At 48.2% G+C, this 27902-nt stretch overlaps 4 protein-coding genes across 4 annotated transcripts; all 4 read left to right on the top strand.

The window, feature by feature from the left end:
• Positions 1-612: 612 nt before the first annotated feature.
• On the top strand, positions 613-2435 carry J7337_000300 (uncharacterized protein; the record flags this gene model as incomplete). The annotated part of the gene is made up of 3 exons (XM_044818058.1): positions 613-775; positions 874-2250; positions 2320-2435. 3 exons carry the CDS (start codon positions 613-615, stop codon positions 2433-2435), a joined length of 1656 nt encoding a protein of 551 aa, XP_044685760.1.
• A 9083-nt stretch (positions 2436-11518) lies between these two features.
• J7337_000301 (uncharacterized protein) lies at positions 11519-12690 on the top strand (the record flags this gene model as incomplete). The annotated part of the gene is made up of 2 exons (XM_044818059.1): positions 11519-12381; positions 12456-12690. 2 exons carry the CDS (start codon positions 11519-11521, stop codon positions 12688-12690), a joined length of 1098 nt encoding a protein of 365 aa, XP_044685761.1.
• A 5815-nt stretch (positions 12691-18505) lies between these two features.
• Positions 18506-20839, top strand: J7337_000302 (uncharacterized protein; the record flags this gene model as incomplete). The annotated part of the gene is made up of 2 exons (XM_044818060.1): positions 18506-18698; positions 18765-20839. 2 exons carry the CDS (start codon positions 18506-18508, stop codon positions 20837-20839), a joined length of 2268 nt encoding a protein of 755 aa, XP_044685762.1.
• A 5590-nt stretch (positions 20840-26429) lies between these two features.
• On the top strand, positions 26430-27654 carry J7337_000303 (uncharacterized protein; the record flags this gene model as incomplete). Its single annotated transcript, XM_044818061.1, has 4 exons — positions 26430-26919; positions 27205-27246; positions 27293-27413; positions 27456-27654. The coding sequence occupies 4 exons, from the start codon at positions 26430-26432 to the stop codon at positions 27652-27654; spliced, it is 852 nt and encodes a 283-aa protein (XP_044685763.1).
• Positions 27655-27902: the final 248 nt, after the last annotated feature.

Raw genomic sequence — 27902 nt, forward strand, 5'->3', positions numbered from 1 at the left:
AGCAGGCGCAAAGGGCCTTTTGGTGCAATTCGAGTGTCGTGGGTTTGTGACTGTTGAGTAATTGCGTGATATTGGCGCAACCGTTAAAGTAGCGAAGTCTGGGGCCAGATCCGATTCTTGTCGATACGCGGTGGTTGGTGTAATCGGCATCAACAAGCCAGTGGAGCTGAGGCCATCTACCCCCAGCAACAACGGGGTCAGCAGCCCGAGGGCCGACAAAGAGCTCAGCGCAGCGCAACCCAGCACGTTTCAGGGGCTCAATTGCGGGGGACTATCCAATAATCCGTGCCGAGGTCGGGTCCAGTCCGTCCACGTGAATCCGTGTGGGATAAAAATATGTGGCTGTGCGTTGGGACAGCCACAGCTGCAGCCACAGGCGGGACAGCACCCCACGAACGTACATTTTTGATGTCTTGGCAATGGATTTGAGTGACTCTTCACTTCATATTTGACTTCATACAGCAACAACGGCTCTCGCGTTGGCATTAACGAACCAACCCGCACACTGAGGCCGCAGCAGACCTACCAAAAGTTGACTCTATCTCAAATCTTCAACCTCTACACCCGTAAATCAACAAGGAACCCCGCGGTGTTATGCCCCACGCTGTATCAATGCCGTCAACTGGGCTTCAAGCCCTCATCCTTTGCGGGCCTGGCTCGTCGTTCCCGACATTCACCTCTAACCCAGATGAGAGCCCCAAAGCCCTTCTCCCTATTGCAAACCGACCTATGGTCTGGTACGCGCTTGATTTCTGCTATCGAATGGGCATCACAGGTCAGTCAAACTTGGGGCTATAGGGTGACTCATTCAGTATATCCGAAGATGGCTCTTCACTCTCCAGTTATGAAAGCATACATACTGACAACTACTAGACATAAATCTTGTCTGTCCTCCTACAGCATCCGAGGCTATCTCAACTGCTCTTAACACTAACCTTCACCTAACTGCTCTGCCTTTGCCACGGCCCGACATTCTCTCACCAGTAGACCTTGATCAAAACACAGGCACTGCTGAGATCCTGCGGCTGCCAGAGATTAGGAAGATTATCACTGGTGATTTTGTAGTACTCCCTTGTGACTTGGTCTGCGAACTTGGAGGAGACAAGCTTCTACAATCATGGATGGTCAAGTCAGCTAGTCTGACAGACTTGCTTGGAACTGCAAGGCTTTCCAACGGTCATCGATCAGTTCACAGCGGTGCACTTGGCGTTTGGTATGACACCAAGGCAGTTGCACCTGTCAAGAAGGAGGAGACAGACTTCATTGCGACGACACCGTTGCCTTCAACTCCTGTTACGCCATCAAAGGGATCTCTTTTCTCAAACTTGTCAAAGCTGGTGTACTCCATGCCAACAGACTCTTTGAGAGATTTAACAGAAGACAAGGGCTCACTTCCTATTCGACACGGATTGTTGCGTGCCCATTCTCGAGTACGAATGTTCACGACACACCGAGATGCTCACATATACATCTTCCCTCGATGGGTTCTCGATTTTGTCAAGGATAACGAGCGAATGGAGAGTATTGGTGAGGATGTTGTCGGATGGTGGGCGAAGGCTGGGTGGCAATCCGGTCTTGCCGACAAGTTGAAGCTCGAGAGTGCTTGTGCCCAAGGTCGGGTTGAGGAGACCAAGGACGATGAACGACCAAGCTCGCCTTCCCGAGTTTCCACCCCAGATCACATCCAAAGTGATTGGAACTCATACGGAGGCACAGCTGCCGAGACATCAGTGCCGAGTATTGCAGTTGATGACGAACCATCAGCTGCCGAGAAGTCGAAATCGTTCCAAGTCCCGCCGATCATTGCCTATGTCCACCCGGGTGGGAGCTCAGCTCCTTTGATTCGCCGCGTTGACACGGCACAGCTGCTGCTCGCTATTTCACTTCAGCTGGCCAAGCTTCCATCACTCGAAGAGGCAGGCGGAGAGTCACCATCACCATATGCACATGCAAAGAAGATCGCTTACCCTGAAGGCGTTAAGGCACGCACGACAATCACACAAAAGGACAGCCTCATTGCAGAGAATGTAACTGTGGAGGAGAAGACCTCTATCAAAGAAACTGTGATCGGCGCCGGCTCGCAGATCAACGAGGGTGCCAAGCTCTCCCAGTGTCTACTTATGGAAGGAGTTGTTGTTGGCAAGGCATGCAAGCTGACACGTTGTATTATCGGAAAGAGAGCAGTCATTGGAGATGGATCTATCTTGACCGACTGTGAGGTCCAAGAGAATCTGCTCGTTGAGGCTCGAAGTGAGTTCCCGTTTCCCGTTTTCCTACCCTAGAGGTGATCGACACGCTAACCAGCCCACCCCTGCACAGCTGAGGACAAGGACAACAAACTCATGAGCTCTGAGGGTTTGGAGGCCACAGAAGCTGAGATGGAGGAGGTCCTCCAGGACATGGAGGCTGACGCCGAGCAAGCAGTGATGGATTAACTTAGAATCTCGGATGTAACCGTAAACGGAGAAGCATTGAATAGAGTTATTCGCTTGTTTGTTTCGACCCGACGCTCTGCTATTACCCTCACTTCCAATATCACCACTATGGTTGCATTTCACGTGTGGTGTTGAATGTTCGAGACTTTTCCTTACAGCGCATGGTAGTACCGAGGCCCCCCGGTATGCCCAAGCCGAATGGATGTCCGTCAAAGTGCCATCGCCACCTGGGGAATACGATAAGTTGGAATGGAATCACCGGCGAATGCTGGATTCAATATCGCTTGACGGGAAACGTCTGACTTGAGACACACGATGTCACCTCCCAACCGTGCCGAGCTATCCTTCGCGAGCAGCTTAGCAAAATGTCTCGCCTCACGTTCATCCGGACAGCAGCAGCTCTGCAAGGAGAGCATTGCCGATCAGGAAATCGTACGACTCTGCACTTTTGGATGTTTCTTACCAAGAAACTTTGGGGGATATCTCTTTCTCGATAGCAACAGCACTAACTAGATGTGAAGCGCTGTCGAGGTTGGGGATAAGATCGACGATCGTAAGACGGGACGAAACTAATGCGATGTCACCCTAATCAAGTCACTTCACTTAACTTAACACATTGAGGGCGTGTTCAGATATCGTCCCTGTCAGGTGGGTTGCAAAAAAACCGGGATTTCTGTATTACTGGTCAGAAATAAGCAATCAGCTAGCCGAGAAAAAGCTTGGGTAGGTGACCAGGTATTTATGTCGCCTGCTCTCTTAGTGTATAAGGAATCCCGGTTTTTTTGCAACCCACCTGCCTGTCCCTCTCTCTATCCGCGCTTTGACGATGTAGCTGATCGGAAAAGGTGTCGCTGTTGTTGGTTCGCTTCCCTTCTACGCGTAAGCGCGCGTGGGCCTAAGGTATCTAGGGAATTCGGAACCGAACCACGACGGGTAATCCAGCCTTGCAGTGACATTCTAAACGTAAGACTATCGCAATGTCCACTCTGCGGGTGTGGGAAGTGACCGGCTGACCGCGTATCCTCTTTATGGCTGGAGAGTGACAGCTTGTTGTTAAGTCAGGCAGTATGCCGCACGGCGGCCGCACCGCCCGCAGATCGAGAGAATATACTGAAATCGAAAGCTGAAGCAGAGGCTGTTGTTCACTAAGAAAGTAAAGGAAAAAAGGTAGGGTCCAGTATGCATAGATTGAGTTTCGTGGATCTTTCTACAGGGCTGCGATTGTTTAGATTGCCATGTTGAAACGAAACAAAGTGGCTTTCATATAATAACGACTTTTTCTATAGATAGAATATGCACCTCTTTTGACAGCCACGTTTAATGGTATTCCCATACCATTTACAAACTTCCCCATGTTTGCTTATTGTCCGAAAGACGTCAGATATGCTTATTTCGCCCTTCCACTGCAGAAATCCCATGGTCGCTCAATGGTCTCGAGTCGATTCTGGATCTGGATGGTCTGGCCTCGTCTCGTCTCGTCTTTGTCTTATCTTGAGCCGTGTCAGGTGTCGTGGCGCGGTGACTGACATAGCACATACTGAGCAAGTTAAAAACAATATCATGTCACCAACGAGGTCACTGATGACATAAGTCTGGTAAACTACTGACACAAGCCCGAACGTAGAGGGCGATTTAGCCCAGAAGAGATATAACTGTTTTAACATACGACCTACGAAGTGTAGCTACTTCAAACCATCCTAAGCCCTGGGTTACCCTACATGTTCTGTAGCCTCATTGGTAGAATAAATCTCCTACCGATCGATCGATCGTGTCAACTGAAGGAGGCGCATTCTAGAACATGAAATATCGAGAATTAGTGTATGAAAAGCCATGGTAAAGAGTCATGAGCTGCATAAATCAAAAGCGAAAATGAAAATGAATGTCAACAACATGGTGAATTCGAGGGGCCGCGGAAACTGTCAATCCATTTAGCGAGAGGGATTTACACATTAACTAGGCTGGCGGGGTAGCTAAAGTCCATTCAGGGAATGGAAATCGTCAATAGTGAACTAACACAGCCAAGCGTAACCACGGCTCCGGTTCTGGGCGAAACTTTATTCACTCCACTTGCTTCTCGCGGTTATATAACCGCGAGATCTGGCCACTGGATAATGTCTTTCCCGCCTAAACAGCAGCTTAGCTCAGCCCCAGAGCAATGCAATTGTTGTGCCTTTCACCGTGAGAGAAAAAAAAAGTCGATGTTGCTTTGAGGCCAGAGCTTCTAGCTGCCGGCCCGACGTATGTTAAGTAATGCCACACTACCAACGGTCAAACGGTCGAATTGAGCTTGCATTCCGGTGCTATTGATATCCGAATGTCACCGTAAGCATGACCGTCTCGTCAAGAGGCGAGAAGCGGTAGCGAAAGAGAGTCAATGAAACCTATAGGCCAAGGGTAGTATTCTGAGGGAGAGAGGCGAAGAATAAAAAAAGAATAACAACAATTGGTCTGTGTCGGGGAAAAACCTCTGTACCTTGCGTTAACGTTATGGTGTGTAAGAGTCTCGGTCTCGGTCTCAGTCCCAGGGCCAATTAATTAACTATACCCTGACGTATCTCGTGCTGCAGATACAGATACAGATACAGATACAGATGCAGCCGCAGACGCAAGATGCAGCGCAGATACAGCCGCAGATGCAGATGACGCAGGGCCAAGGTTTCGGTAGACCACAGAACCTCCAAAATGGAACAGGAACAGAAGCTCCTACAGGGAGCAGGCCCTGAAAATCTGGCCTCCCAGACCCCTGACTATCCCCAGTATGGTGATCTTCTCCCGCCCGCTGTCCGTCAGATCACAAACCTAGTTGGCGGGAGATTCACGCCGGGTGTAACAGCGGCTGCGCTGTAACTTCGATCTGGGGGGGGGGGCCAGGCCAGCAAGCACAGGCCCAAAGAAACAAAAAAGAAAAAAACGTGTATGTAGTAGTGCCATATGGCATTTCGGTCGCTCGCATCGTAGAAAGTAGAGTGCATCGGCGATCTCATGAGCCTGGGCTTATCTGGTATGATATATAGGCTGGGCAGAGAACCGAGGGAAGTGGGACACGATACTCAAGGGACTGAAAGCTATCCAGATAGAGAGCACTAACAAATACCACCGAGTTTGGATGACATTCTTTACATAGATCAATGTAGGGCAGAATACCAATGCCTAGTTTACAGAGGCTAAGGTAACTATGTCAGCGGAGACTGACAGCTTCGGGACCCTTGGCCCAGAAGCCGTAGACCCCGGCCGGCCGAGTCTCTCACTCCAACCAACGCTGCCTGGTCGCCGGTCTCCCCCAAGCATGAGTTGGTTCGCCGCCCCGTCACAGTGAGAACCACATGTGGAGGACTTGATCAGTTTGCCGTCGGCAAGAGTACGGGCCCGTCAATCATTTATCGGTTCTGACAAAATATGCTGGCGTTATTCATCTGTTGCAGCCTCCAAAAGCCACAATAATAGCCACAGCAGGCAATCCTGACATGGCTACAGCACGTTATTCTCCTTATGGATCGAGGTACAGTAGTGTGCGTGGTATACTGCTACAATCGTCTGATAACTAGCCTGATAGATAGATTGTCAACCAGGGAGAGTAAGAACGATAGCGTATGATTACCGTAAACAGAGGGAGACAAACACCAAATGGGCAGCAGATGTAACATCGTCTGCTCGATACGGGAGTCAAGGGATGCGGCCAACGCGAGTTGACAGGTTGATGAGTTGGTGATAGTGACAGTCCCCAAGTCAATCCGGCAATTCCTGGGCCCGGTGCCCACAGAGAGCTCTACACAAGGGAACTCGATGCGCCCAATTGGGCCTCGCAGTGTTCGCATATGGCATTACCAACCAAGCAATCCCACTGTACATCAGCGACACTAGCCCAGAGGGACGACCAGTCGCCAGTGCGTGGAGAAGGACTTTACTGCGCAAGAGACCACTTTTTGTCTGATTAGACCATCCCCTGTGGAGTATGCAGAGTGGGCAACATTTTATGATAGATCACTTAAGAGCCCCAACACAAGGTCTCGACAGCTGCTGGGACTTGTGGCGCTTGATATGACACTCAAGACTCTGATTGGTAGGACAACCTGCGGAAGCGTGCCCGCAGCTCAGGTGAGACTATGAGTTTATAAATCTATGATGCCATTATGAGAAATGAAAAAGAAGATTGAACAGCAGATCTGTTCCACGGTCTATCATGAGGGGAATTCAGCATTCTCATTCTCATTCTCATCACACGAGACAGTACGAAAATCCTTTACTATACTAGCACCTTGGCACAGCACATAGTAATTCTTACTTTGGGGAGCTCGTATACTTTACAGGAGCAACGGCGCTGGAAAGCCGGGCCGGAGATGGATCTGCCTTTGGAATAACGGGCTTGGCCTTTCCTCGGTGGGGGGGCCTCTTCCGCGATCCATAATCCATTCCCATCTGTGTAAGCTGAGGAGGAGCTCTTTTGTTTGTCAGTCAGTCAGATCACGGGTCTCGACTCTTCAGCTCTTGAGTCAGCGGAGACGGGAAGCAGGGGAAAACCTGGTACACATGCCTGAAATGCGTGCTCCCCTCTTTCAGACCTCTCGCTCTCTCTCTGAGTTAGACAGAGGCTAGGCACGGGAAGAAGTGGATAGGAAACATGGGAACACTCGGATTCCCGTCGGGGGCCCGTATGAGATGCTACGCTGATCGGTATGACCAGCCCAGTTCAGCTCAGGGTAGGGCAGGACAGGACAGGGCCAGGCAAAAGAGACAGGACGAACGAAGTAACTTGCGATGCCGTATGACGAAAGGACTGCAGATGTCGGGTATGCAGTTGAATTGGCCCTGCACATTGGTGTAAATGAGATGAGACGAGACGATGCTACGAGCTGCACACACTATTCGTTCACTGTCCAATACTGCACCGTTTTCTTAATCTGGGATGCATATGTATAGTAGAGATGATGATGAACACTCTGTCTCTCATCATGGCGGAGACTCTACTTGCATCCGCTTCAGACACTGCAAGGGCAATGATGGTGAAATCTTATGTGCCTCTTGTACTGACTGTACTCTGGCATCTTCCGTTCGGTTAGCAGACAAGGGATTCGAGGTATTGCGTATCGCGTTAGTAACTCGGGCTCGCATCATCCATTTCGACTAACCAGGTGCCTAGGCTGAGTTACGACACAATCGCCAAAGTGAGAGCAGAACAGAAAGAAACGAAAAAAACGATATATCACCAAACTGAAAGAAAAAACACTGCCCAGCCCATCTCAGGTGTCTTACCAGCCTTCAGCAGTGTGTGAGTTTGCATTACATTACAAGACGGGGGGCGTGTAATGCTACCGCACCGATAGGTCTAACCCTGGACTGATTTACAGTGGGGAACAGACCTAAGAAGAAAAAAGTCAGATCTATGAACGAACACCAACGCCAACGCCAACACCAGCACCAGCGCCAGCGCCAGCGCCAAACAGCCCTCTCCCTCCAATGGCTCCCTCCACTGAGAGGCCCCTGTCCCCTGATGAGAGTGGTCCCCTCTCTGTTCCTAGATTTGATTTCTTGGGAGGATCGCTGGGTCGCTCCCCGGGAAGATCGCCCGGCACTAGGGACGCTTCGAGAGCTGACACCAACTGGCTCAAGGCATTGCGCGCTCTTATCTGAGGTGCCTAAGCTACCTTACCTTAGGATTTCTACCTCAGGTACCTATTCTAGCTATTGTAGCGAGCGATAAGTGGACGCGGGCCCCGCAGCTACCGTCCCGAGCCTCGCGTTAGTGCTCGCACCACACAGTTGCGCGATGCACTAACTGAACACTCTCCCAGGGACATTCATTCCCTTTGTTATGACTTCAGTGTCCCAGGTTCCCTTATCACGTCTGGGAACGCGTTCAGGTCGCGTTTTTACTGGGGCTACCTACTAAGGGAGCATGAGTATAGTATGCCTCGGGTTGGCTTGATGAGCCAAGCAGAGCTAAGATGGGGTAGTTAGTGAGAGGGGTTATTCGAGTCTACTGTACTCAACTCGATTTGACTTGACTTGACCCCTCCATCCTAAGGAGGAATAATTCAATGCCCGACGGCGGATAATAAACTCGGAGACATTGAGATGAAGAATTCGAGGGCAGCCTCGCACTATTGGCTATATTGCCTTCTCCTTGATCCAAGGAGTTGCTTAAGGAGTTTCAACTCTATCAATAGAGTCAATTCAGGCGACTTCGGTCCTGTTTCTCAGTTCCATTCTCAGGGTCAACCGAGTCCCCCTCTCGGCACAATTACATACAATCACCACTGGCAAGCGAGGCGGATGCCCTTTGTTCCGTTCTCTTGTCAGTGTCTGTCAGTTTGGCAAGTCTCTATTATCTCTTTTGTCATATTGAGAACCGTGCGCGGCTACCATGAATAGGTAGTTTTAGTGCACAAACTTGACAGACAAGGCATTTCCTTTCCTGTTACGATAGGCGAAGCAGGGGTTCTAACCAGGTTGACTGACCATGACCACGAGCACGCTCACCTGTCAGTAGGAACTTAATTTGTATTCTATGCATATGAGCTGTAAGGATAGATACCGTGGTTGCTCCGCTACCATCCGACATCTCCATTTTCTCGAGGTCAGACTCGAGCCCTTTTTCCCCATCATGATGGATATTTGAGTTTAGCCGCTCTGACGTTACATTCTTCTTTGGGTCTGGTCTGGCCTGGCATGGCTGAGTTACCCAGCACCCGGCACCTTTTACACCTTAACAATTGCCGATGCCACCCTTGCAAAGCTGCAATGCGACTCTGCAGTCTGCAGCTCTACTGTGCAGTGCAGTACATACGTACACTACAGTGAAGTTGGTGTTGCATCCGCAGCAGACCTTCCGATGGTTGGAGTGGATGGATGGATGTGCAGGGCCAACAGAGCTTCTTCTTCTTCTTCCTGTCCAATGACATCACAAGGAGCGCTCCTCTGACGGAATTCTTCTCTAGGTATGACCAGACAGACCATGTTGTTGGTTTGCAGAGTCAGCAGCATCAGCCGAAAAAAACCAACACTCTGAGACTTTATCGGATCAGGGTCCACGGAGGAGAAACTCTACTCGACCTACTCATACAGTCTACTCCTACTCCTTACACTCACTCATGCACTCTATGCACTCAACTCTATCCGTAATGTGCGGATACGAGCACACAGTTCCCGTGTTCTTGCAGTGAATGCCCCATCCATCGCCAGGAACACCCGCAGGTCCCTTTCGTTTTGGGTGAGACCTGCACCACGCCTCGCCTGTGATTGCTTCTCACGAATAGGGCCAGATTACCTTTCAATCACTCTACAAGTACTCCTTTGCTAAACCTTCTCTCCTGACGACCCACATCTTCACTTTGACTCTTCGAGTGAGAGATATCCCACTAATCGTTCCGCTCTCTTGTCTTGTCTTGTCTTGTCTTGAACTCACTTGTCTCGACACTACTGTATGCTCAGTCTCAAGGGAGTCGAGATATGGGGAAACCAAAAAGACCTTTCGGATGGGGCATGTTTCGCCCAAGAGGTAACACATCCAGGCACGCTCAGGAACATGAACCTTCTGATGGTCTTGGCTTGGGTCCCCTCGACGCGACACTGTCTCACTTGACGGCCTTTCTGAGCGACATTTCCACTCTCTCCCATTCCAGGCCCCGATCATTCCTAGTGACGATATCCATAACTGTCGGAGGCAAGAAAGCTAACAGTTTTTCCTGAGTGAGAAGAGACCGACCGAGATGAGACGATATGGATGGATAGGATGTACGTACTTACATCCGTACATCCTTACACTAGATCTGGGGCACCCACACAGAGAGGTCCCACGCTCTGGGCGTGGCTTACCCATACTCACCTTGACATTGACATTGACAGGTAGGCCCTGTCCTGTGGCACATGTGCGAGATGGATAGATTATGGAGATTGACATGGACATGGACATGGACATGGAGGACTGGCGTCAGTCAGTCCAGTCAGTGACACCTTTTTCTCACCCCGGGGGTTATGTTCATGCACCTCATGCAGGGTCCGATATACTATACTAGTAACCACTCACTCACTCAACTTCGCCTCTAGTCTTTCAGGTAATGGGAGAGTGAGAGTTGGAGTCGATGCATCACACACCCACACCCTTTTTTTTCTTTTCCCTGGGATCCGCAGCATGGTCATGGCTCGGCGGCTGCAGGGGTGGCTTTAAAGCCGGGGCTTCGAGCGAGGAACCGTCCCAGAGTCAGGGACGTGGCTTAATCACACACCCACCAATCCTAGTCTATACCTCACCCCCCATATGCCGACCCTTGGTTCAAGCATATTCTCGACTGCCATTATACGTGCCTTTGTTCTGATTCTTCACTTTGTCCCTATTCTCCGAGTCCTGCATTACTCGATGGCAGTGTAGTATTTCTTCTTCTTTCACTTTCATAAACTCAACTTCTCGAATCAAGTTCCAAGTCTGTATTGGTCTCTTTCTCTCTTCTCTTGCTGCTGTAATAACTAGTCGGCAACTAGGCCAGCCAAGGGCGTCGAGGGCCCAGCGAAACATCCCCAGGGACTCTTGATCATAACTGACACAACTTCATCCTAAACATTACACTCACTCTATGCGAGCAATAAACCCACTCGCTCAACTGTGGATCTATCACGCCTCTCCCGTCGCCCTACCTGGACCTGTTCCTCTTCAGAGCAGCGATCTCGATCGAGCTGCTCGAGTTCTCTTGACCCTTGTTCGCATTCTTGCCCTGGGGGTATTGGATCATAGCTCTGTCTCGCGGGTTCCCTACTAGCTGCACCGGCTGTGTTCAAGGATCTACGGGTGGTTGAGTTAACAGCTTGACTGTCTCAGGACCCGCAGCTCGATGCTGCGTACCTCATTCCACCTCACCTCTATATCTTCAAGGGCGTCCGTCCTCGAAAGATGAAAAAACATTCCCGATCAGACTCACTCACCAGACTTTTGAACAACTTCACTCAACTCTTGATTGTTCTTCATAGCCTTTTGAGACCAACCTTGAACACTTTCACCCTTCATTCAAGGTCAACTCAAGACATCTTCACATCTATCTCATCCCTTCCCCATCCATTCTCTCTTTAACACTCCTTGCTCTCATATATTCAAGATGCAGTTCGAGTCGGATTACCGGTTCGACATGGACGACTCCTTCAGCCTCTGCAGTCAGCCCATGTCCTGCCCTTCCACCACCACCAGCTTCTCCTCCGCCTCATCAGCCTACGACCCATTCACCCCTACGTCTCGACGATCAACACCTCATGAATTCGGCAACATGGACTTTGATGGTCCCTACAACTCTGTCTCCCACCGTGGGGCAGAGATGACCCCTCCATCATCAGCAATGGGCAAGTTCATGTTTGGCCCTGTCAAGCCTGAGCCTGAGCACATCTCATTCTCCGACTCTCTCCCCAACACTCCCATGAAGCGAGAGCAACTCGGCTTCGAGTATGAGCACATGATGGACATGAATATGGCACATCACGGATCAATGGGCTCATTAACACCATCAAACTCCTTTGGCATGTACTCGTATTCTCCTGATGCTTCAATGGGTCCCGCCTCTTTCATGATGACACCCACCCAAAGTATCTCTGGCTCTGAGGCTGCCGAGACCGGCTCATCATGGTCTTGTGCCAACGATAGCCCTATCTCCTTCTTCCCCAACAGACAACTCTCAGGTGACTTTGACGCTTTTGACATGGACCGCCACTCTCAGTCACCTCTTGGTTACCACCTTCATGACCCCAACTCTCCCAACCGCATGCGTGCTCAAAGGAAGTTGATGGTGCATGAGATCCAGCAGAAGAGTGCTGAGCTTCAGCGAGCTCAGATTCGATCATCGAGGAAGCGATCGATCAAGCCTGACTCTGCTCAAGTTGATGTTGTCCGAAGAGCCATGTGCAAGTGTGACTACCCTGGTTGCCACAAGGCCTTCCGACGAAACGAGCATCTCAAGCGTCACAAGCAAACGTGAGTATTTACCGAGATTCCTAAAAAAATAAAAAAAAAAAATAAAAATGAACATTTTCACTAACAAAAAGCAGTTTCCACGGTGAAGGACCTAACCGTTTTTCATGCGAGTTCTGTGGAAAGGACCAGTTCAACCGCCAAGATAACCTCAACAACCATCGCAAGCTACACGCACGACCCAACAGCCGCAACCGCGGAGTTGAGTTTATCCCTGCTGCAGTCCCTGTGATTGAGCAAGAGGAGCGAAGCAGGAAGCGAAGAGCGCCCTCAAAGTCCAAGATTGCTGAGAAGCGGGGCTCAGAATACTAAGCTACAGACAGTCATTGACTGCTTGGCATTGCCTACTTTTGCTTTTACTGATAGACACATCTTGGCTCGGGTACCTTACTTGAGAACTCCGTCAGTCGCCACTGGTGGAATAACGAGAACAGGGAAGAGTCGAGTCCCAAAAAGGGCGCCACTTATATGAGACACGCAGAACAAGACCCAAGACCCGCGCTCAACTTGATTGGGGCGATACACACACGTTCAGTCAGACACACATACCCAAAACCTACTTACATACTTTGTCTGTCTCGTCCACACACATTCGCATCTACACACTATCATCATATACGGAAAAGACGGAGCTGGAAAAAGAAAGGAATTGCAGCATTTTCTGCAGCCAGACCGTCCCATGGTCGACGCCGCTGCATTAGAGACTCAGGCAAGAGAGCTCTTTTGGGAAGCAAACGAAATTACAGGAGACACGAGGGTGTAATGGTCTGTACGATTACTATGTCTGAAAGAAGAAGACGCGGAAAAGGATTACCTGACTTGACTTGACCTTACTTTTACTGTTACTGTTACTTGGGGGGCATTTGCATGATGGTGTTATCACACAACTAGGTCCACTTCAAAGGTGCAAGGGCGTTTCTACTACTCTTGGGCGGAGGCTTTCTACTTTACTTTGTTCTTTTACTCACTCGGTGTTGAGGATCTTGTCGAATTCGTTCTTACTTTACTTTTTGGTTAGCTATTCTCTTCTCTTTTATTGCCCTTCACATTCTGGACAACGAATGGCTGGGACAATACGGTGGCGACATAGGATTGGAGCAAATAATGAAACAAGAAATTTCAACTATCAAATGAACACCTTCGTCATGACTTTCCCATAATGATCTCCAAGTGACATATCGACTAGCAGATTGTCTGTTTTGAGCTGGCGCCGCTGGCGCCTCTGGGGACATGGCTGCCCTGGCCATAGTGGTGCCTGTTCGTGGAGAGACAAGACAGACAAAGCTGGAGATTGCATTACATAGTGCAGGGCAAGGATGAAAGGCATTCACGTGCTGACTGATTGGCTTGATGATATGTAGTTTGAGTTTAGAAGCAGGCTTTCAGGTGGCCTATACCCAGAAAAGTAGGATACCAAAAGATATCAGATATGACAAGGTCAGCATCCGACAGAGAAAACTTCAGCTTCGGCAGGCTTTAGAGTTTCTGGGACGTCTTGGCCCGAGCGCATAGCGAGAGCGGAATTGGAGCATTTCATGGAGAGGCAGAGCGAGCAAGCAGTTGAGCGAAAGAGACAGTTGGATGGTAGGATGGGTAGGTTGGGATGGATGCTTTGGCTTCTGATAGACACCTCCATAATGTCTCAGATCTCGGGGTAGGACAGGCTGCCGATCCGCGAGTCACCCTGGCACCCTAGTCCTAGCATAGACAAGGTACATGCACAGGCCCATTGCCTCTGCTGGATTGGGATGAGATGGTAAGATACGGCGTAGCAGCACCCGCTGCTCTGGGTCTGGCAGATTCGATGTGCTGTACATACATGAAAAAGGCAGAAAAGACGGGTCGACAAGGCATTTGGTGTGGTGTGTTCTTCTGGGGGTCTCGGCGCACACTCCGATGGACGTCGGATGTGATATATGATATTTCTGAGCTAACACGAGGCTCAAACGGTAGTGGCTGAGACGGGAGACAGATGATGTGATTGGAGCTCTTAGGTCTGGTCAGAGACATTTTTTTGGGAGTCTGGATCTAATAATATTAAGATTTGGACTGCGGGTGTAACGAAGACACATGTCAAACGGTTTCTGATTTGCAATATTAGCAGAGGGAATGTCAACCGTCTTTGCCTCCCGACTAGAGGAATGCTAAGATCAACGACATGTAAGCGGCTAAGACATTGGACACGATCCGCCGCGGAGTAGACTACCATCTAAAGTTAGTTCAGCAAAAAAACAGCGGATACAGGCATTTCCTCACTTGGAAAAAAGGTCTCTTGGACTCGACCGGGGGCTATTGTAGACTACGCGGGCCGTGGTGGAGAGGAAGACTCTACTAGAGGAGATAATGCAAACACGTACGGGCAAACCATCGGAAGAGAACAACACCCTCAAGGAGAAAATATTAGAGTTTCCGAGTGTCAAAGGGGTCGTTTAGCATCAGGAGGGTCGCATAAATAGTTCCAATACATAAAATTAGTGAGGGAGGAATAGTTCTTCAGGGAGAGGTGTGCAGCCAGTTTCATCCATCGCGGCTTGGGTCAGGCAGTTTATGGCCAATGGATGTCTTTAGTGAGAATTGCCGTATAGGTGCAATCTAGATTTGTGACGAGATGCGTAGGGATGAGAAAGAATTGGGGAATTATGATGCCAAGCACACATTCACATTTCGCACAGAGACAGGGGACCATGATATGATCTGATATAGAAATGTCGATCATTGTATGAGGCTGAACATGATCGAGTCCGTGCCGACAAGGGGAAGGAGATCTCCAATACTGACTGAGGCGTTTAGGGGTCACTTGGATGGGGTGTCAGGGTGTTTCCATCATCTCGAGAGTCTAGTGGACGTGGTCCATATGATGATTCACTACATACGATGTCAAGTGGATAAGAGTCTGTGGCTGAGATAAAGGCTGACTAGGTTCTTTTTACTAGAATAAGCTCTTAGCTATAAGCCTTAACTATAAATAACACTTCTAGCCTATAATTTAGATATTAATATTATAATAATTAACTAATAGTTATAATATAAAGCTAATATAATATAAACTTAAATAATAACTCCTTAACTAGCTTTAAAGGTATATAAAAATACCTTTAATATTTTAATTAAAAAAGGTTAGCTTAATACTATAAATACTTTAGATTTTTAAAATAGTAACTTTTATATTAATAAAACTAGTTTTTTATTAATATTAACTTTATTAAATACTAAATATTAATAATTATATTAATAAAGCTATAATTATATTTTAAGCTATATTTATATATAAAAGGATTTTATAAAATAATAATAGCTTTATAGATTTTAAAGATTATTATAAAGCTATTATAAAATATATCTTTATATAAAACTTTTATTAGTTAAGTAATAATTTCCTTATTTAGCTAGCTTTTTTTAACTATAAAACTATTATTTATATAGTAGCTTATAGTAGATTTCCTATTAAGGTTATTTAAGTTATTTAATAAAAAAAAAGGTATTATTTAAGCTATTAAAATTAGAAAATAAAGTAACTTAAAAAGTAACTATATAGTTAATTTAATAAAATTAAGCTTAAATTATATTTATATTTAATATATAAATAGTAATTTACTTATAAGATCTTCTTATAAGTATAATATATAGTTATTAGAATTATTAAGAAATATTAATATATAAAAAAAGCTTAACTTAAAGAAAGTTTTATAATAATATATATATTAATACTACTAGGAATAAAGGTTAAACTAGAGAAGGTTTAAGGTAATTAGAAGGTAATAGTAGTATTAAGTTTATAAGTCAGTTATAAGGTTAGAAAATATACTTCGGTTTTAATATAATGGATAAAGGCTGACATACAACCCTTGGACCCTTCTTTCTCATGCCGTGTGTGTTTTGCAGCTCGGATAAGGATTCCCACGGGTTCAGTACGGTTGCACAGACCCTTTCCCATGGGATCGAGGCGTTGAGGCGATGTTTGTGCCTGGAATGAGCTGAGATGAGACGCCGATGTGCAACGCGAGATGGATCATGGAAGGGGACGAGAAACTACTGGAACATGACACGATAGACCCGATTCAGGGAGGCTCAGGAACAGCAGAGACGGGAACGAAACGCCCGCGATCTCCGTAGACTCTAAAGATATGGGACCTTTTCTGTTATCTAATAGAGTACGGACAGCACTCAGCTCCATCACAACGCCGTAGTTAGCCCCCATTTGAAGAAGAAAAAAAATGACAAGTTATATGAGCTAAGGTCACCATTCATCTGCTAGACCCCGTGATGCCCTTGGACAAATAGGCCGAGAGAGAGCATTACGTCTATCACAGAGGTCGTAGACGGGAATAAAGGAAATAGAGCAAAGACCGGTTTAGTGACAAGGCCGGCGCGGAGACTAGGGTCAGGGCTATTGAGTTACGGGAATGGCTTCGCTGATGAGATTGGCGGGGCTCCACAGAGGTTCCCCAACACAGTAATTCACCTACAGTGCAGCTCCTAGTCGAACGTGAAGCCCAGGAACCCCTGAAAGTCTCTTTTTGCGCCATGGGCCGGCACTTGTCGGTGGAAAACAGAGTTTGAACGGACTGGTGGAGGCTATTTCGTGTTTGGACGTCTACCTGTTACGATTGGGTGTGTGGGAATATGCTTTGGGAACGAACCTATGATCGTTGCATGGGTCGTTCCCAGCAACCGGCTTACTTAACTAAACGAGGTTGCAGTCAAAATGGAGAATGCAATGTAGATCAGATAATCAGAAAAACAGGCCTTGTCAAGCTGAAGAGCGATTTCGGGTGTAAGATGTGAAGCCCGTGATTGACGCCGGGCTCTGTACCCAAGAATCAGCAATACTGTACTATACGGCTGCATGAACAAGCACAAGGCAGTGAGTGAGTGGGTGGATGAGCAAATGGTTGAGTTGATGGTTCTTTTTGCTTCTGAAACTGTGGTCACAGGAATGCAAACAGAGGTGATTGTGCAATGGTACAGCATAAAGTGATGGAGTACAGCGGTGATGATGACGCAAGAGATTAGAAGGCTACTGTACGTAAATACAAAAAGAGAAGCGAAAAAAAGAAAGAAACGAACATGATCTTGCTATGGGGGGGACATGCTATTCCGTGCATTAGATTGCATAGGTAGGTCGATTCCTTTGGCCTATAGAACAGTAAGTAATACGTATAGACAAGGCCTACACACAGTAATCTTAGATACTGTACAGGCGGAGTCTCCCCCCGTCGGGTGAACGTATCACAAGCATTTGCGCGCCTGTACTGTACTGGATTTGAGAGATGTGATAGATCGCGGGGAAAGAATGCGTTGAATTGGTTGGTAAGTCTGCTAGGCGAGACAGGGACAGGACCATGACCTACATGGTATTTTGTGGGGATACTATGAGGTAAGATGGAATGCCTGCCACCGGATACTGCACTGCACTGCACTGCACTGCACTGTAATGTAATGTAATGCCATGCAAAGCGAGAGGTGATAATCTGTCGAGTTGTGAGAAGTTACAGTGACAGCTCTGTTTTCCCGCGGAACTGCCTGTTGGTCAATCTCGCAGGGTTACATTGGGATCGACTGCAGTCTTGACAGCTGTTCAAGGATTTGGATACAGACCCTCTGTAACTCAAAGTCGAAATCTTAACTCAGCTCTGAAGGTCACTGATGACGAATGGACCTGGCCGACGGGAAGCCCTACAGTTCTAGCGACGGAATTGACACAGTGCGCCACGCCCCTGTAACTTAGCTCCGATCTTGGCATAAGCCGTTAAAACAGGCTGCCTCCACTGCCTGCAAAGGCTAGAGAGGCGAGAGGCTAGAGAGGCTCTCACAAAGAGGCCTGTGCGCTAGCCATTGGCTACTGTGTCACAACCAATGGCAAATTCGCGGAGTATTGCCGTCTGAGCAATGTCATATCATCAATCTCCACTGCCTGCACATGCACTTACTGCTAGCAACCAGCTGAGGAGCGGAGCGTCACCACTTTTTATTCCCGTCTCTCTATCTATCCCGCTATCTCTCTCTTACTGTATGCACATGATCTTACAAGTGTGAAGCCCGGATTATCTCGACCGACGCAAACCCCGGGGGGATCCCGGAGCCTGGTTGTCTCGATGCTGGCCCTGGCTGACTTAGCAATCTCGCGATGGCTTCGCTTCCATCTTACCAAGATGCCATCTCTCCCGACTGGCTGCCCCTAGTGGCTCCTTACGTATCTCCCAAAGACTACCCGGCATTGTGCGGCGTGAGTCGCCGTTACTGGGACGTTTTTGCCCCACGCATATGGAGTCGTATCCCACGCTCAGACATTGTTGCCAGCCTTGATGAAGCAGAATATGGTGAGCCAGACTCAACAATTCCCTAGTCTCTTGTCTTCACAGCAGGAAACTGATTAGTTTCGTCAGATATGGATTGGTTGATGAACTCTGTCTTCAACGGCGTCAGTCGGGTAAGATCCGAGACGTTGAGCCTTGTTCGAGTTTTTGATGCTCGCTCCATCAGGGACACATATTCTCTTAGCATGGGTCCCAACCTCAATACGAGCTTGAAGAATGCACTCAAGTTCTTACCAAACCTGATCTGTATTCTCATCGATGGCCATGAAGATCTTGACCCTTCTGAATCCTTGGCAGAGGTCGGACATCAGCTTCAGCTCCTCAGCATGGCCGGTTGCCCCGTGTCACTGTCAAACAAGTTCATCAACACCCTTCGCGGAATTGTCTACCTAGATCTGTCGTATACTTCGGTATCACTCCGTCCCCTATTCCAAGATGATGTGCTCCCTGAATTACGTGCCCTGAAAATCCAAGGCAAGGAGGTCGACGACACCACCGTTGAGAATCTAACCGCTCGATTTGGAACTCGTCTATGGAGCTTGGACTTGAGTAATAACAAGCTAACAGACAAGGCGCTCGATAGTATCGCGGCTCATTGTTTGTGTCCATCCGATCTTCCCCCAGATACCAACTTTGATGTCGAGGGTAAGCTGGAATTCGGACGCACAACCCCTGACTTTGGGACCTGGACTCGCATTGTTGAGTCTGAATGGAGTGCCTCTTTCAGTCACCCAAACAGACATTTCGTCGACGCGCCGTTGTATGATCTTCACGATACATTGCCCCAAGAATGTGCATCTAAACGACTGGACGGGATGTTCCCCATCAAATCAGATGCGGCGGACGCCGTTTGCCGGGGCCTCCTAGGCGAGGACCCCTATTTCCCACCAGCGAGCTTTCAAGCTTCGCAAGGGCTTACGCATCTCAACCTCTCTGGCAATGGGGTCTCAGCCCTCAGCGTCATGAAGCTACTTACGCTGTGCCGTGGACGCCTCGAGCAGTTTAGCTGCGACTCGATGATGCTGGTTCCGCCTCTGAAAGGGACTATGGCCGCAGTGTGGTGGCCTAAGGCGGCTAAACTCTATGGCTTTTATGCTACACATACACTACGACCCGTGCTGTCGTCCAACTTGCAGGTAGTCAAGCTACACCATTCAGTAGTGACTCAAATTCCCACATTGGAACTTGAGGGATTCTCCAGCATGGCTTGTCTGCACATCGCTGAGAACATACTACTGCCGCGGGCTGACATGGCCTTCCCCGAGCCATTTGTCCCTGATATGAACCCACGCATCACCTCACTGACGCTGACACATATTCCGCGACGCTCGAGCGGCCCGCTGATCAATAGACTGATTTCCTTCCTAAAACTCCTCTCTGCGCAGGAGCGTGCGCTTTTTGACCTGTCATCTCGGCGGGGTCCCAGCGTTTTGGCCGGCCTCTGTCACTTCCGGCTCGAGTTCGAGCAGGATGCTTACGAGGGCGATGCCTACACTGCCGGCGAAATAGATGCTGAGGAACTGCTGAACTCAGGCGATAAGGGGTTCAGTTTCTTTGATGACGAGGCCAGCGGGCACCCACGGCCCGTTCGAGAGCTAGCTATCTCTCCCCCTCAGAAACGGGAACAGACAGAGTTTTCCGTTTCCCAAAGGGAGAAGGAGCAGGAGACTGACTACCTGGACATAGACGTCTGGGTGGATGGAAAGTCCACTAGGGTCCAGGTATGGGTCGGCTCAGCCTCTAACGAAAGTAGCAACCCCATGCTACGAGACTATCGAGAACTGGCGTTGCATTACAAAGTGCATGATCGTATCGGACCGGCCTCCCCTGCACAAATACGTGCGGGCGTCCCCTCTTCGGCACTCGTCTTTCACACAGCATGGTGTATGGCGATCATGCCCTGTCGGCATAGGTCAGCCGCCATCAAAGAGCCCACAAGGGTTGAGCTTGACGCGATGAAAGACGTCCTGTTTGAGCTAAAACAGTTTCGACTCCAAGGCAGGGCAAAATACCTCAAGCTGCAAGGCAATTCTGCCAGTGGAACCTGTCCGCCTGGTCCACCCCATGGATACTGGCTTGGGAAGCTCGAGGTTTCGACTCACCAGAGGGCGCTACGGAGCAAAACCGCAGACTATTGGAGATGAGCCGGGCGTCTAAACTAAGTACCGCCCGAAGAAATTGTACGAGGAATACTCCGGACACTTCAAACTTTGTTTTATCAAATAGTCTGTCAAAGGGTCTGTTTGTGTGTCTGGAACTGGTTCTGAAACTTTTGATACCCTCGTTTTGACGTCGGGCTAGAGAGAACCGAACAACGTCAACGGTGCGCTTAGCATTGAGTTTCATAATTATAATCAATCCGATGGGGAAATACGCGATGCATAATTCGTCTTTTGGATTGATTCCATTATGACGAATTCCTCTGATGTTGCGCTTTGATGCAATACAGATTTATTCCCTCATAGTCTGGACATTGACAGTCAGCACAAACCTGACAATCCTCTGACCACATTCCTAAGTAAGGAGATGATAAACATTCGCTTGCTAGCCGAGGTATGGATTCCAAGACAGTGACTAGCTAACTAGCAAGCTGACAGCTATAGCGAGTAACATCGCGTCAACGCGTCGTCCACGATAGGCAGCCTATTCATGACAAATGGTGCCAAAGGGGTTCCTAGCAAAGTGCCCTGCATTGCGTCAATGCAAACTAGAGTCTAGACCCTCAGCTGACAAGGAAAACTTCGCCTACCCATGGACCCTTTTCCCTGCCTTGCATAGAAGGACGAACCCTCGTGCATGTGCATCATGGACGAGGGGGGGAGGGGAGAGGGGAGAGACGGAGATGTTCTGCGTTGTGGGTAAGGATGTCTTTGACGGGTTGATTATAGAGTTTGGTGGCACACGGCACAGAGAGTTGATCTTGACCAGTCCTTGGAGGGCGTTGCAAAGAAAAAGGGCCCGAGCTTACCTGGAAACAAGGAATCTGACCGGACCGTTGGTGTTAGAACCAAACTCTCCCCTTTTGGCTAAAATCAGCGGGCTACAGGCACAAGGCACGGTAATTGATAGAGTTTGGCGGCTTTGAAGCTATTCGCAACGGAGCCCCAAGCAGGAGACGGGGGCCCAATACGAGCAGTGCATTCTTGGCGCTAGCGCAGCGACCCGAGCCGTAAACGTTAGCCTCAGTGCCTCACCAGAACGGTTTCCCGAATGGCTGGATGAACTTCTCAATCAGGAATGAAGCCGAGCATTTGGGTTTGATTTCAGTTCAGGTCGGTCTCTGTCTTGGGTTTCATTTCTCTCAAGACCAAAACAAAAGCGTCCCCATTCGTGCGTGCATACTGCAGGCTCGTGCTGCGGTGGTCTAGAACGCCCTGGACCTGGAAACCTGGAAAGCAGGCCCAGCTAATGTGCGTTGCAGAACAGTCTAGCCTCCATTGGGGCATAATTGTAATCATTTTAGATAACATTTCTGCAACATGAAGAATCAGGGGAATTCTGGAGCGTAACATCGTCTTGTTTTGATGCCAGGACCTGTCCCACGCAGCCGGAACGCAGTGCGACGGGCGTCGCATCGCGCGTCGGCATCGCCGCGGCATCTACACATTTCACCTGGTGTCGACGCAGGTGGCTGCCTGCCGGCCAGGGTTCTCGGGGATCATACGTATCGGGGACCTATGGCAAAGCTCCGCTCCTCCCGAGGAGTTGGGAACGGACACTCCCGTTCCTTGCATGGCTGTTCTAGTGAGCCGTTCTCTCGGGTCTGCCAGTGCTTTTCCTTTCCTTCTTCTGGGCAGAGTATGCGGCTGTCATCGAGATCTTTACCAGCTCTATGGTGCTATGGTGCTATTAATCCTTGGCAGAGCATGGCATGACATGGGGGAGTTCGTTCAAGCTATTGATCTCTTGCATACTGCAGCTTCGGCGAACGCACATGGGAGGAATGCACCCACTGGGACGCAGAGAGGATCAATATCGCGTGAGATGAGGAATTCCTTGGAAAGTAGGCCGAAATTCGAAATTTCGTCCTTGGCGGGTCGGTAAACCTCTGCTGATTACTTGGAACAGGTGGCGAAAAACTCTTGCGCCGGCCTACAAAGCTGTCAATGACCTGTCATTAATTAAGACCTGAACTAGAAAAACACACGGACTGCTAAGAGTGCGTTATCACGCCACAAGCACCTAAGAAACTCGTCATAGTGGTCAGTGCCGTCCGTTCTAGCAACGAAAAGAAAGAAGAAGAAAAGAGCTCAAAAGAGCTCAAAAGAGTTCAGGTCCGGTCCCGTCCGTGTGGGGCCGAGCTGAGGTCCGCCCGGGCCGCGGCTTTTATCGCACAGGAAATTCGGGGATGCGCCCCGAAGACGGGACAAGGCTGAGAGATTCAACGGCGGCGGTCTTATAGAATAAATGGGCTATAGCTAGTTATTGCAGTGGAATTGTATAGGGTAACGCCAAGACGTACGTAGGTTGGTGATGTGGTGAGGAAGTGAGAGTATTCAGTCTATGATACACAGTGGTTGCAACGGGATATCAACATCAACTTGGCCAATTGCAACCCCGGGGTGATGCTTACTGAGTTGTCTGTCTGTATCCGGTATCGCTTGGAGGCGTATCATTTACCGTAGGTACACAGATTCCTACACATCAAGACCTCTGATCTGTGGAACTCATAGCCAAGCAGCAAACAAAACATTAATAAGAGATGTCGATCTTGAGACCGCTTGCAATAAACTTGGACATCTAACACTATGGTTATACTGTGATCTTTTGTTATCTTCTAAAAGAAATGGGTTGCAACCTCTACGTAGCAATAGCCCATTTCCACCCTGTCGATCTCTCCTCAGCATATTCTACTAAACCTGCTGGGCCGGATAAACGCACGCGCGACGCAAGGGTCGCACCAAGTCATAGCGAGCTGAGTCACCGCATGAGTCATCATGTCAATTTGTCATTATGTACAGCACTGCGTTTACGAACGGAACAAGAGGGCAGAAGAGACCGTCGGACACGGGCCGCGGACACGGGCCCGAGAGCTTTTCCGTCAGATGCCCGGGAATCCGAGATAGCACCTCTGATGTTTCCCGTAGAAACAGACTTGGTACTCAGTTATCAGCTGCAAATCAGTCAGCGTCAGTAAATTATAGCAATAAGGCTAAGAAATGTTTAAATCCAATAGACCACATTATTGGAGATCTTTGACAGAAAGGGTGTCCTCTCGCAAACTTAAGGGATAGGCAACGCGGATAGCTGACAGCTAAACGGGACATGCCCCAAAGACTCGACGGTGATTGTCAGGAACAACTCAATTATAGTATGATGGTATTGGCCTGTAAATCAATGCTATTAAGTGATAGAATAGCTACGAGGCCAGATTTGAATGGCATATATAACTTACTCAGAAGAAAGGAACTATCTAAGTATTACAAGCTCAATATCAACACGAAACACTCCCAAATTAGATCTATACATCAATTGGTCATCAATTCAACTGGCCTAGGCCGACTGAACACGATGAATAATTGTGATCATCTAGAATCATCACAGTCTTTCTTGTGTGAATTAGGGGTGTCATGTAGCAATGATTCTTCGCAGCTGGTTAACATATTTGAACTCATAGCTGTCGTCAAGCTCATGGTTTATCCATGCCACCTAATCTCACCAACTCTCTAGTTGAATGTCCGTAGAGCGATCTTAGAACCGTTAAGTATGAAAGTTCGTAGTAGCATCCCCTGCTTAGCTTTTCAGAAATGAATGTTGACCAAAACAATGTCAGTCCGGATTCAGCTGTATTATCATGGTTTCAATATCCAAGATCTCTAGGCTCCGGTCACTATGGCAGAAACCACTATGATTCTTACCAATGAAGGCCGTGTGTTGGAATCTAGTTAGTAGCTTTTTTGTAAACAGGCTTTCAGCAAATTCGCATGTTTCGAGAGTGCATGGGCTTGAGCAAGTGACATATACTACTACCTGAAGTTTTTGACAACACAGCTCACTCACATTTCATGAAATGTTCAATAATACAGAAGATCTCTTGTTTTTTTTGATGAGACAGTGCAGTAGCGCCTATAGTTGAACGATGGATATAGCTCGCTGCTAAGGATGGCATCAATATCTTCTCCGGGAAAGGACTGGCTAATTTGAAGGAATCTCTTCGTAGTCGGATTTCTGGAGCTGAAATTACCCAAAGCTTCGAGCCAAATGAGCGTTTCAGGTGGAGTGATATCTCATAGGTGTCTTAAATGCCCTATGCAGGACTTTATCGTGTGCTTCATTCGAGGTCGCGCGAGTCCATCAACAACCAAAAGACGTGACTCTGGGAACCAAGACTGATCCCCTTATTCTTTTTAACCCAAAGCTCCGGTATGATACTTGAATTTCATGGAATATACCTGCTGAAATCAGCATTATGGTGTCTGGTACTGAAGGATACATTCTATGATCCTCGTTGGTTGTGTTGGTTGGAGCTGGTGTAAGTAAGAAGGCAACTACACCATGGTAAGAATGCATATGATACCAGGTACAAATGACGAACTATTTAACTCAATTTCAGATGTAATCAGTGTTTGTCTGGTCCAACACTTTGCAGTATTGGCGATCTTGTAATCCAATGTTGGTCTAGCTTTAGACACCAGCGAGCCCTTACACTCGAGACTACTTGAGGCTTCGCGACGTTTCTCCAACGAAACTGAATTCTAGACAGATTTCAGTCAATTAAACAATCTGATATATGCCGCATCACCAAATACGATACGGAAATGTGCAGCGGACAGTTGTTGCTGTCAACTTCCTTGATACATCCATACCTATATACCCTAGACTGACACATTCGCGCCTATCGACCTCCGCCGCATGCTTTGTATATGCTGCAAAACTAATCTATTGAATTATTGGAGTCATATTACTGTGAGCTTGCGCATTTTATCTTCATGTTTGCTAATCGCGAAGTTCTGGTCAGTAACTTTCACAGGTGGGAACGAAATGGTGTACAGAAGCGTTGTTCCTTGAACTGACGACACACGCCAACTTACTGAGTATCATATAGCAGGTTGGCTATGAAGATTCAGAAGAACAACTTTCGAGGGAAGCAATTGTATTGGAGCGAGATAAAAGAACAATATGAACGCTGTCGCATCTCAACACCTCACGTTTGTGGATAGAGGATATCACTGAGTGCCTGGCTAAGGCGCACACTGCAGTGCTCGACATGATCGCCAAGATATATATTCATCCTGTAGCTCATGTAATGATGTTTCAAAGCGAGTGGACAATGCTGGGACGACAACGGCCATGCTGTGCCTCTCCGAAGCAGACCAAACCTCTTATAAGCCAACCAATCTACCAACTAATCTGGGCCAACAGCACGAAGAAGAGTAATACTCAGCACTAAAACAAGTGTATCTCGGCAAAAGCCCAAGAATGTTGGATACAATAAAGTCTTAAGCTCTTTGAACAGTAGGAGTGGTGGTTTTACGATAGTAAGCACGTCTGCTGACTGTGTTGGAGAATCCGAGCTCTGCTTATCCGACGTTCCTTGACGAGTAATATTCGAGCTAAGTGTCAGAATTACCCATAATCGTCAGCTGAAGTCCAAAAGATTGGTTGGAGCTGACGAGAGTTGTTAAAGGTCAGATCTCTTGTGTGTATGTAGGTAGATACTGTAAGGTTCTTCGCGGGAAAGTAGTTCTTGGAGCCTTCATCATGGGAACTGGCGATGCGGTAACCTGAGTTGAAATGATTTCTGTGAGAGCACTCGATCACTTGCGACTGCAGTTTTGCGGTGAGGCTGTGCCTATTAGTGATGATAATAACACGAAAGCACCTTCAACAAGCGGTGATGAGGAGGATATTCAGAAGGAGACAGTATCACGACTCATCCACAGAACATCAAAGGACGACAACAGCTTGATCGCAGTCAATACCGAGAATGAGCTCTTTCGACTCCCAGCAGAACTCCAACTCATGATCCTGCAGCATCTCACATTCGGCGAAGTTGAGAGTCTCCGACGAACATGTCGTCTCCTCCGCTACACAATCAACAAACCTTTCATCCGAGAAGTCTTCCCCAGCATAAAATTCGAACTCCTCTCAACATGCTTTCGCTGTCTTCGCTACGACGCGATGAGAGATCACCTCATCCATGCCGATGAGTCTGACGCGAGATACCCTCTGGCCAACGAATGTCTCGACTGTGTTTCTTCAAGAGGAGGTTTTGTCGTGGGCCGTATGTATACCCTCGGAACGTTTGCGACGGTCTGTGTATGTCGATACTGTGGATTTCCTGTTACGTCGGATGCGGCGTGGAAAGAGTATGAGTTCCATCGTGTGTGCTATAGGCGATATCGGATGATACTGCTGTACTACTTTTTGGTTGGGTGTGCGCAGTGTGCGATCACCATAGCAGCAGCGTCGTTGTGTTGGAAGAATTATAAAAAGGAGAAGCTGGTCGTTGGACCTACAGTGGTAGGTGAGTGAATGTGAGGAGAGAGTGTTGTGCTGACGAGTATAGGTCAACTTTCTCATGGCATGCTGGGTGTTTTGCTTGAGTATGGTAAGAGGCTCAGAGATGAGGACTTATCACTGGTCTTTACTCCTAGAAATGGGAATCTTTGGGCTTTGGATTCCGCCCCTTACGGGTGTTGTCAGGACCATGGGGAATAGAACCGAGGGAGTTCGAGCAGCAGACATTGCAACAATCTTTTTCATTGCTTGCAACATGTAAGTCTACAAGCCTACAAAGGAATCACACTAACAATGCAGGTTATTCCGTTTCATCAACGCTCTTGGAAACACTCTCCTTGTCTCCGAATACAAGCTCTGGCGCCGCTACATGCCAAATCAATCAAGGTCAGCTCGAATTCTCAACAAAGTCACTGCGTTCCTCATCTTCTGGACGTACCCACCAAGCATTGAGCAAAAGTTCCCGGGGAAATGGTGGTTTTCCAGACAGAATGCTTAGGCTGGAGGTGTTTGACACGGCAGATGGTGGATGGTCTGGGGAAACGGGACTTGCAATCTGGGGTAGATCCGGAGACACGGAGGGCGTGGCGGTGACACTATTCGATTGGTCGCTCAAGTTGCAGTCTCTCCTTTTTTCTCTCTCTTTCTCCATTTTCACATGAGATCAGATCAGATCTAGTAACGTTTTGTTGATCTTCTTGGAACATGGGTCTTGGAGGATTATGGGGAGTGGCTTGGCGATGCAAT

This window comes from Fusarium musae, chromosome 1, assembly GCF_019915245.1.
Source record: "Fusarium musae strain F31 chromosome 1, whole genome shotgun sequence".
Taxonomy (NCBI): Eukaryota; Fungi; Ascomycota; class Sordariomycetes; order Hypocreales; family Nectriaceae; genus Fusarium; species Fusarium musae.